The sequence below is a fragment of the Neophocaena asiaeorientalis genome, unplaced genomic scaffold (genome assembly GCF_003031525.2).
Source record: "Neophocaena asiaeorientalis asiaeorientalis breed wild unplaced genomic scaffold, Neophocaena_asiaeorientalis_V1.1 scaffold1350, whole genome shotgun sequence".
NCBI lineage: Eukaryota > Metazoa > Chordata > Mammalia > Artiodactyla > Phocoenidae > Neophocaena > Neophocaena asiaeorientalis.
In genome coordinates this window covers 1-10,906 of record NW_020175093.1, presented here as the reverse complement: position 1 = coordinate 10,906, position 10,906 = coordinate 1, and the positions used below count along the sequence as shown (strand labels likewise).

Here is a 10,906-nt window from a genome sequence, read left to right as displayed (position 1 = left end):
GTTTGTAATTTTTTTTTTTTTTTTGGCCGTGCCATGCGGCCTGTGGGACCTTAGTTCCCAGACCAGGGCCTGAACCTGTGCCCCCTGCAGTGGAAGTGCAGAGTCTTAACCACTGGACTGCCAGGGAAGTCCCGAAAAGTACAATATCTGAAACGAAAGTTATACTGAATGGATGTAACAGAACACTGTAGCCTATAAAAGGAGAGTCTGTATACTTGAAGACAGATCAACAGGAATCACCCCATCTGAAGAACAGAAAGGAAGAAAACAATAACAACTAAAAACCACCCTTAGTGATCTCAGGGACAATATCGAGTGCTTACACATATGTGTAAGTGGAGGTCTGAAAGGAGGGAATAGAGATGCTGAGGCAGAAAAAAATTTAAAGAAATAATGGAAAAAAAGATTTCCCAAATTTGGCAGAAACTATCAATTTACAGATCCAAGCTCAGTGAACCCAAAGCCAGATAAATACAATGAAAACACCTAGGTACATAACAGTCAAGCTGCTGAAAACCAAACATAAAAGAAAAAGAGAGGGTGCCCATAGATCAGCACTGTCCAACAGAACTTTCTGTAATGATGGAAATGTTCTACTTCTGCACTGCCCAATCTAGTAACCACCAGCCATGTGAACATTTGAAATGTGGCTGATGCAACTGAGGAAATGAATTTTTTATTTTATTTTAATTAATTTCAATTTATATAGCCATAAGTGGCTAGTGGCTATCATACTGAACAGTGTAGCTAAGAAGCCTTACGAGATATCAACCCATCATAATATGTGCACTTTACTGATTCAAACAAACAGTAATAATAAAAACAAAGTTTAAGATACGGAGGTAATTGAAAACTTGAGACTGACTGGATATTTGATGTTAACGAATTCTTGTTAATTTTTTAATGTGCACATACTTATTGTGGTTATGTTTTTAATAAGACACCATCTGTTTTAAACATATATATTGAAATATTTACAGATGAAATAAATGTCTAAGATTCAGGTCAAAACAATATGCTGTGGACAGGGGTATAGATGAAACAATATTAACTATGGGTTGATAATTATTGAAGCCAAATGATGGGCACACAGGGACTCATTACACTACTTTGTTTACTTTTGTAGAGTTAAAAATTTTTCATAAAATGTTTTTAGAAAGTAGAGCAAAAGGAGAAAGAGATGGAAAATAGGACAAAAAAAAAGGGAGATCAGTACAGGAGGGTCAACATTCAAATAGCAAGACTTCCAATAAGAGAGACAGAGAAAATGGAGGGAGATGTATAAAAAAGAAAAACTCCCAGAACTGAAGGATACAAGTTTCTACATTGAAAGAGCCCAAAAAGTACCTAGTAAAATGGGTGAAAGAGACACACACACCAAGGCACATCACTGTGAAACTTCAGAACATGGAGGATAAAGAAAGGATCGTACAAGCTTTCACTGAGAAAGAACATGGCACAGAAAATGATCAACAATCAGAATGGCTTCAGACTAGGAAGCAAATTATTTTCCTAACCTAGAATGATATACAGAAACCATCAGACAAGTGTGAAGATAAAAAAGACATTTTAAAACATGTGAAGTCTCAAAAACTTTATTCTCTACACACTTATTCTTAGGAAGCTACTAGACGATGTATTTCATCAAAATGAAACCAAGGAAAGAAAAATACAATAGGAGATCCAACATACCAGACAGGCGAAGGGAATGAATCCCCAGGGCTATTATGAAGGGAGATCCCAGGATGGCAGTTCCAGGTGTTGAAGGAAGTCAGTTCAGACTGACACAGTCAAAAGACTCCAAAAGGAGACTATAAGAAAGTGAAACCGATTAAGACTATCTTGAAGGGTCTGATCTCACTGCAATTTGGGAATGAATTACAGTTAACACAAAAAATTAAACAAACAGGAGCGGCCAAGCAGTGCCAGGCCAGGTGCGTACGTCTGTCGGTCCTGCCGTGCCCGCACCAGAGACCAGCCCTGGAGGCGGCCCGGGCCCGTCCTGTGGCCGGCACCATGAAGCAGGAGCTGGCAGCCCAGAACACCCCACCCCCAGGACGACGGTGGCCCCCAAGCGCTGTGGATTTCTGGGTACGGCTCCCTGGTGTGGAGACCTGACTTCGCCTACAGCAACAGCCGTGTGGGCTTCGTGCACCGCTACAGCGGCCGCCTCTGACAGGGAGACACCTTCCATCGGGGCAACGACAAGATGCCTGGTCGTGTGGTGACCCTCCCTGAAGATCGTGAGGGCTGCACTTGGGGTGTGGCGTACCAGGTGCAAGGTGAACAGGTCAATGAGGCCCTGAAGTACCTGAACGTGTGGAAGGCAGTGCTTGGTAGCTATGATACCAAGGAGGTCACCTTCTGCCCTCAAGATGCCCCTGACCAACCACTCAAGGCACTGGCCTACGTGGCCACCCCGCAGAACCCTGGTTACCTGGGCCCTGCGCCTGAGGAGGCCATCGCTACGCAGATCCTGGCCTGCCGAGGCTTCTCTGGCCACAGCCTTGAGTACTTGCTGCGCCTGGCAGACTTCAGGCAGCTCTGTGGGTCACAGGCACAGGACGAGCACCTGGCAGCCATCGTGGATGCTGTAGGCACCATGCTGCCCTGCTTCTGCCCCACTGAGCAGGCTTTGGCACTGGTCTGAAGGGCTGAGCCCCTATGTGGACACAGGGGCCAGGTCCCTACTCCAGTGCACACAGACAGACTTGATATAGCTGGAGCCCACTGAGAACACTTGGTGGGCCGACTGGGGCCTCTAAAAGTACTAATTTTTCCTGCATGAGCTCTTGAATTTAAACATTATGTTTGCATAACATTTAAATGCCAATCAATCTTTACCTGGCTTTATCTGGATCTTTATGGTCTAAGCTTGTTGAAGTTAAGATCTGATTCTTTTTGCTCATACTAGGACAAGAGCAGAATGGAAGTTGAAATCTAAAGTAGCCCACCACTTTAAGCTAGTCATTAGTTTCACCTTGCACTAGCAGACACTAAATAGAGCTGCTAGTAGCAGGGGGAAGAAAAACTTCACCTCTTTTCAAGTCTTTGCTTATCTTCTCCATTGGGCAATACCAATTAATGAGAAAATACTTTGTGAGCTGACTTTCAGTAGAGATTTTCTTCTCAGATGGGAGTCCTGATGGCCTTAAAGTTCAAAACCATTGCATAAAGGCCGTTTTGCATTTGCTCTGCCAGGTACCCTGGGTTTCACCAGTTCTGGTCCAATTTTACATTAATTTACTGGTTTGGAGAATTCTTCACGTACACAGTATAAATTTGGGCCCTGGATTTCTCACAAGAGGTCACCCAGAACCCAGGTCAAAGAGAACTCTCTCATCACTTGCCCCTGTGGAAATCTTTTTCTAGTTCCCGTTTCATTGAGGGACTTGCCCTTCCAGGCTCTCAGCTTTGTGCAGGGATCAGTTACAATTCCCCATCTCAGGTCAGCCCAAGGTGGTCTCTTCTGTCCTTGTGAGCATTAAAACCCTCAACTTCTTGGGCTTATATCTGTATTTTATCCCTTGAGGGTTGCTACAGCTTCAGCTTACATGCTTACTACTCTGCCTTCACGTTGCTTGAACCCCAGAAGGCTTATATTTCAAAGAGAAATTCAAAGTGGTGAAAACGAAACGACACTCTAAGCTAGGACCTTAAGCATTCTAAAAAGTCAATATTTGCAAGATCGAGAGGCTCTTATAAACTTCATAAAGTTCTGAGCTCCTCTAAGATGCTGCTACACTTACCACACACTTATCATATTTAAATGCAGATAACCCAACTATTTATGGCTGTGTATTCAAAGATGACCTCCACACAGCTCTACTGAAATCTATTCTTGTGACATTCAAATTCCCTATGAAAGTCTTAGAAAAAAAATAAGTTTGTACATAACACCTTGAGACGTTTGTTGAGTAAAAAGAAAATAACTTTGTGTCAAGGCGTGACTTCTGTGTGTATTTTTAATGAAAAATAAAAGTCTTCTCCACAGAGTTATTTCAAACCCTATTCCATGACCAAATCTAATATAAGAAAGAGAGGGGTTGCTTTACAGACAACATTGGCAAGACATAAACCTGTACCCCCTGAGTGAAGTAAAAGTCTAACCTGCAGGTTGTTCAGAGGCTCCATCTTCATGACTGGGCCCAATGTGTTGAGAGGCAGGGAGACATCAATGCTCTGGTTTGGCATCAGTGGTGTATGGATGGCCAGAGGAGTGCTGGGGATGACACCAAAGCTAGGAGAGAGGATGAAGAAATCCCAGAGGTTAATCAGGAGGCAGGATTTAGTCACGTCTTTAGGTTTCAATGGCTTTTTACTCCATTTGAAGGAAACATAAGGAATAGCAGGCACTAAAGTGCCCAATTCTAATTTGCTGTAACACTAGTTACAACATAACCTCTTTTTTCCATTAAGAAGATTTGAGGAAGGAGAAAACATTCATAAGCACAGAACTGGTTTGCTAATGCTCCGATTCTGAAAGTTTCTTATGTTTATCATGCCACTAGAGGGACAGGTTTGATAAGCATCTTTTTCTTATACATCTTCCTTTAGATAATCTTTGGGAGAAAGAACACTTAAGAATACCCACCCTGTAAAGTATAATTATATTATTTCACTTGCTTGATAACCTGCCTGATCAGACCAGAGGATGATTTACTGGTAACTCTCATTTTCTTTCTTCTTTATTTACTTACACAGGATACAATCATTGGGAAAGAGCCAGTCTAAGTGAAGCAGAGTTGATTGGCTTAAACATTCCAAACAACACCCCAAAGGATAAGTTGTAGACTCAAATCTGGCCACTTACTTCGCCTAAGGCAGGCAGTGAGTACCCACCAGTTTGACTTCTCAGAGAAGCCTGCCTAATAATAATACAAGAATAGTAAAGAGATGGGAAAAGCCTGAGTCTGAAGTTACAAAAAAACCCAAAAATATATGAGGGGAGACAGACATGTCTTACGTCTCAGAAACATAAGAATACAATTTTAAAAAGATGGAGCAGAAAGGAAAAGTAGGCCCATAGGTGTAACAAATAAACAACTTAATGATATAAATTTATAATGAATTTATGTTCTAATAAGCCTCAGGAAGGAAGATGGGATTTTAATATTTATAAAATAATTATTGAGTTTATATAGGTAGTATCAATTTCAAGAGTCACAGACTAGCAGAAGAAACATTTTCCTTTTTGTAGATAAACTACACTTTAGAGTCCCAAATGCAATAAAGAAATGATTTTGAGTAGACACATCACTCATTTTGGTATCAACATTTATGGGTCAAAAAACCCTTTTGCCCTTTTGCCCTTGCTCTCATTATTTATCTATGTGGAAAACCATAAGGAATCTAAAAAAAGGCTACTAGAACTAATAAGTAAGTTTAATGAAGTTTCAAGATACAAGTTCAATGTACAAAAATCAGTTGTATTTCTATATACTAGCAACAACCAAAAACTAAAATATGCTTCTTACTATAACATCAAAACTATAAAGCACTTAAATGTGACAAAAGATGTGCAAGATCTGTACACGAAAAACTATAAAACACTGCAGAGGGAAGTAAGGATGACCTAGATAAATGGGGAGATATGCTATGCTAATGGATTAGAAGACTCAATATTGTTTGATGCCAATTCTTCCTCAAACTGATCTGCACATTCACTGCACTCTCAAGCAAAATTCCAGCAGGCAAAAGACCTAGAATTGCCAAAACAATTTTTGAAAAAGAGCATACATAGTAGGAGGGCTTATACTATCTGACTTCAAGACTTACTACGGAAAAAAAGTTTACTTTGACTCTTAGTTTACACATATTATCTCACCGAAAGTACCTCAAAATGAATTCTAAAAGGTAAAGGTAGGAGCTAAATCTATTAACACTTCTATTAAAAACATTAAAAAAGGGCGGCGGCTGACGGGGCGGCGCAGCGGCGGGTGCGCAGGTGCACTAATGCTGAAGCACTATGAGCTTTCAGAAATTCTGGAGAGACTACAAAGTTCTGGTTGTTATGGTACCTCTAGTTGGGCTCATACATTTGGGGTGGCACAGGATCAAAAGCAGCCCTGTCTTCCAAATTCCTAATAAGGATGACCTTCCTGAGCCAGGGAGTGTGGCAGTCACAAGTCCTGAGAAGAACCACATCCCAGGGAAATAGTAGACTTGAGAGCTTCAGAAAGAAGCAGCTTTGAGTCTGAGCTTGAGTTTGAAAGAAGAAATGAAAAATAGCAATTGGATCAGAAAGAACTGGCTTCTTGTAGCTGGGATTTTCTTCACAGGCATCCATCTCGGAACCTATTTTATACAGAGAGCTGCAAAACAATCTGTAAAGTCTCAACCTGAACGCAAACAAAAGAGTTTGAATAATGAACTAAAATAAATATTCGGAATTACTAATATGTCATTACACCATGACATATGGTGTATGACATGTATGACATGACACCATGGAGCTAAGTATTTAATTTTATAGCCACAATGCTGTATATTCGGACTTTCATTCCTGAAGGATAATCTTGTTAAATGTTGAAACCCACCACAATACAATAAATAGAAAACTCTGGTTAACAAAATAAAAGCTGTCTTCACAAAAAAAAAAAAAAAAAAAAACATTAAAAAAATTGTAACTGTGGGTCAGGCAAAGATTTGTTAAACAGAACACAAAAAGCGAAAGACATAAAAAGGAAAAAATTGCAAAGTAAACTTTATTTAAATAAAAAACTTGGGCTTCCCTGGTGGCGCAGTGGTTAAGAATCCTCCTGCCAATGCAGGGGACAGAGGTTCAATCCCTGGTCCAGGAAGATCCCACATGCTGTGGAGCAACTAAGCCCGTGAGCCACAACTACTGAGCCTGCTCTCTAGAGCCTGAGAGCCACAACTACTGAGCCCACATGCCACAACTACTGAAGCCCGCGCTCCTAAAGCCCGTGCTCCGCGACAAGAGAAGCCACTGCAATGAGAAGCCCGCACACCTCAACGAAGAGTAGTAGCCTCTGCTCACGGCAACTAGAGAAAGCCAGCACGCAGCCAAAAAAAACAGTGTATATGTGTCAATCGCAATCTCCCTTAAAAAAATAAATAAGTAAAACAAAAAATAAAAAACTTGTTCTTTGAAAAACACTGTTAAGAAAATAAGGCAAGCCACAGACTGGGAGAAAATATTTGCAAGACATATCTGACAAAGGACTTGTATCCAGAATATATAAAGAACTTTATTACTTGATAATAAGACAATCAATTAAAAAGAAACGATTTGAGCAGATACTTCACCAAAGAAGATATAAGAATGGTCAATAAGATTATGAAAAGAATGCTCAATATCACTAGTCATTAGGGAAATTCAAGTTAAAATGGGATACTACTATACATGTACAAGCATGGCTGGCATTGGTAAGAGTATGGAACAGCTGGAACATTCACACTTATTACCATATGACCCAGCGATACCACTGCTAGGTATTTATCCAGGAAAAATGAAAACATATATCCACACAAAGACCTGTACGTGAATATTCACAGGCGCTTTAGTCATAAAAGATAAAACTGGAAACAACCCCCAGTTCCACCAACTGGTGAAAGTGTAAACAAATCACGGTATAAGCATCGATGGAGTACTACTCAATAAAACAGAACAGACTGCTGAAACATCTCAAAGCGTTATGCTAAGTGAAAGAAACCAAATGCAAAAGACTCCATACTACGTGATTTCATTTACAAAACATTATAGAAAAGGTATGATTATAATGGCAAAGACAGTTTTCTTATTCCATATGGATGAGTTTTCCCAGCAAAATTCCCTAGGGCCTCCAGTGTTGAAGCTGACCACTGAACAGATGTGCGACAGCCTCCACTCACTCTACATCAAACATCTGCCAACAAGAGAGTTTTTACCCACTGCTAAATAGAACACTCTCTTGTTGGACACAAAGTACACTGCCGTGTCAGGATCGAGCTGGGGAACTCAGATTTCTTACCTATTCTTGTTAAACTGAATTGCAAAGTCTGTCATATGCTGCAGAGCTTTGTTGGTGAAGTTAATTTCCATATAGATGTGCCCTTGGCGGTGAGTAAATGTTCCCGGAATCTCCAGGCCCTTAGCCTTTACTGCAGGCAGCCAGACCTGAAACACAGTATAAAGCCCAATGAAACCAGACAGGACGCTTCTGAATAAAGATGAAATTAAGACTTCACTTCCTTAGGCAACTAAGGTGATTTTTATACCATAAATACCAAGCCAAATGCAAAAAGCTCCGGATAAAGTCATATTTGCTGAATTTTGAGATCATTCTCAACTATTTAAGAACCAAAAAGAACCCACCAAAAATCAAAAACCAAAAAAACCCCAACCAAACAAAACAAAAACCCAACCCAAAACCAAAGCCAAAAACAAACAAAACAAGAAAAACAAGCCCCAAAATAGTCTATGGGTAGCCATGGCAAAAGGAGAAATTCCAATGAGCATAATATGGGGTTTCTTTGGTTAGTAGCTTTGGTAAAAGGCTTAAAAGGGGAAAAAACTGATCTAATGAAAATCACATGTTTACAATATTTAAAGACTTTTAAAAATCATTACCAAATTCCTTATCAGTAATGTGTTAAGGGCAAGGACCATGTCTTATGTATAGTTTTAACTCTCGTTATAGTCTCTGGGAAATAGTAAGTATTTAGATGTCGTTTAAGTAATCTGAATGCCTATTTTCTCTGTATAATTCATTCGTGACCACCTCCGGCCCCAGAATCTGTGATACTCCTGGAGTGTACCAGTTTACACACACACACACAGACACACACACACACATATATATAAAACCAACAGGAATTCATGAACTGTCCTGACTAAAGACAGAGTACCCATTAATCAGTGGGTGACTAGTTAACATGAGAATATACTCAACCACATTACAGGAAAAAAAGGAAAAAGAAAAGAAAATGACACTATTTAATAGTATAAGATATTATTTTTCATCTATCAGAGGGTCAAAAATTCAAAAAGTCAGTAATACTCAGTGAAGGAGAACATAAGGAATCTGGCACTGTTACATTCTGCTTTGGAGAACATAATTTGATGTCACCTTTTTGGAGGGTAAGTTGGTAACGTCTTTTTTTAAAAAAATAATTTATTTTTTAATTTTTGTCTGCGTTGGGTCTTAGTTGCAGCACACAGGATCTTTGTTGCGGCAAGCAGGATCCTTTTGTTGCACGGGCTCTTCGCTGTGGCGCGTGGGCTTCTGTCTAGTTGTGGTGTGTTGATCTCTCTCTCGTTGTGGAGCACAGGCTCCAGAGCGCATGGGCTCTGTAGTTTGTGGCACATGGGCTCTCTAGTTGAGGTGCGTCGGCATGTGGGATCCCCCCCGACCGGGGCACGAACCCGTGTCCCCTGCATCGGCAGGTGGACTCTCAACCACTGCTCCACCAGGGAAGCCCCTGTAATGTCTATTTTTAAATGCTTAAATGATCAAGCACATTCCAAGTTTATCCTATAGATATGCTTACAAAAATACACCATGATACACATAAACAAGAATGTTCATGGTAACATCATAATAACAAAAAAGGGGGCGGGGATAGGACTAGATGAATAACCTAAATGTCCATCACCAGGAGGAAGATTAACTACGTTGTGGTACACCATCAATAAAGTGGATACAGCCATTCAAATGACTGTGGTAGAGAAAAAACAAGGTGCAAAACAGTATATCCCACTGACAGTATTTAAAGGATACAAACATACAGGTATATGCATGATCTATTTTTCTTCTGAGAAGACACAGAAAAAGTTAATAGTGGCTACTTATGGGGAAGTGGGGACAGAGGGAAACTTAATTTTCCACCTGATCTTTCTACATTATTTAAGTTTGTCATTTCTAGGTATTACTGTAATGTTAGTAAACAAGTACGTTACATAATTTCTTAATCAATTAAAAGTCTGTGGGGATAATATCCAATGCAGTAACCTTACAACAAAAGCTACTAAGTTGTGCCAAAACACTATAGCTCAGTTTTGAATCATATTTCTGGTTACTCTATGTAATGGGTGTGTACACAAAGACAAGACTCCTGCGAAGGACAACTGGTTTACTATCTGCAGCAGGGATCCCCCACACCGAGCTGGATGAGCAGGCAGAGAATTCAGAAAGCAACCAGGCGTGCTGCCCCTCAGAAAGGCAAAATTAAAAGAAACCTAGCTTAGCCTGGAAGGCACTATTCCCAAGGGCCGAAATATGCTTCATTTACAGGGTGTTTCCCTTTCCCCTTTTGAATTTCAATCTGAGCATGACATCAAGTGAGGCTGAGACTAGAGGGACACCAATGACACTAACCTAAATCAAAACTCTAAAAAGGTGTAGTAAAATGCATGAAAACCAAATCTGAGCAATGGCACTCTAGAATCCATATGCAGTACCAATGGAAAAAGGAGAGTGGAAAGAATGCAAAGTAAAATGTTACTTCTCTATTATGTCTTTTTCCTCCTACTGTTGCTCTGTATATCACATCTACACTAGACTGACTTCAGTGTTGACAAGCTAGGCAATATTTCTAAACTAGAGAACAAATACTAAATGCTTAGTATTTCCAATTTTAAGTCTAATTATACAAATGGTTAATAAGGATGCTATGGTGCTTCTTATTGCTAGGTTTAAGGCCGCCTTTCATCCTCCTCGTAAATCCTCTAGAAAAAGAGCCCCAACCTTGGATTTATTATCAGTGAGAGTAACACAAATGTCAGATGCTAAATAATTCAGGTCCTGTCCACTAAGAAAGTGTTGTTTTACTTACAGCCTTAGGAGCCACATATCCACCAGGTGCCATGCCTATCCCCGTGGAGAGTTCAAATAGGTCATTCAGACCACTGCTGACCACAACAGGAGTAGGTGAAGGAGCAAAGGTTGCAGGCACTGATGAT

The 10,906-nt window shown here is 40.2% G+C and overlaps 1 protein-coding gene and 1 pseudogene across 2 annotated transcripts; one reads left to right on the top strand and one right to left on the bottom strand.

The window, feature by feature from the left end:
* Positions 1 to 15: 15 nt before the first annotated feature.
* On the bottom strand, positions 16 to 10,900 carry LOC112412548 (AP-2 complex subunit beta-like). 2 transcript variants are annotated; one of them, XM_024764278.1, is made up of 4 exons: positions 10,780 to 10,900; positions 7,977 to 8,122; positions 4,111 to 4,240; positions 16 to 1,811 (listed from the first exon to the last, which is right to left on the bottom strand). In XM_024764278.1, exons 1-4 carry the CDS (start codon positions 10,810 to 10,812, stop codon positions 1,791 to 1,793), a joined length of 330 nt encoding a protein of 109 aa, XP_024620046.1. In that variant the 5' UTR covers positions 10,813 to 10,900; the 3' UTR covers positions 16 to 1,790. The 2 variants fall into 2 exon arrangements, with proteins under 2 accessions (XP_024620046.1, XP_024620045.1); XM_024764277.1 differs by lacking the exon at positions 16 to 1,811 and having other exon boundaries at positions 3,104 to 4,240.
* LOC112412547 (glutathione-specific gamma-glutamylcyclotransferase 1 pseudogene) lies at positions 1,834 to 2,754 on the top strand (annotated as a pseudogene).
* Positions 10,901 to 10,906: the final 6 nt, after the last annotated feature.

What these genes read in the sequence shown, in the direction of transcription:
- LOC112412548 (XM_024764277.1), bottom strand. Translation starts at nt 10,812, where the DNA reads ATGGCACCTGGTGGATATGTGGCTCCTAAGGCT. An exon ending in GATATGTGGCTCCTAAGGCT is followed by an intron (nt 8,123 to 10,779) that starts GTAAGTAAAACA and finishes ACTGTGTTTCAG; the next exon opens with GTCTGGCTGCCTGCAGTAAA. An exon ending in ATTCAGTTTAACAAGAATAG is followed by an intron (nt 4,241 to 7,976) that starts GTAAGAAATCTG and finishes CCTCTCTCCTAG; the next exon opens with CTTTGGTGTCATCCCCAGCA.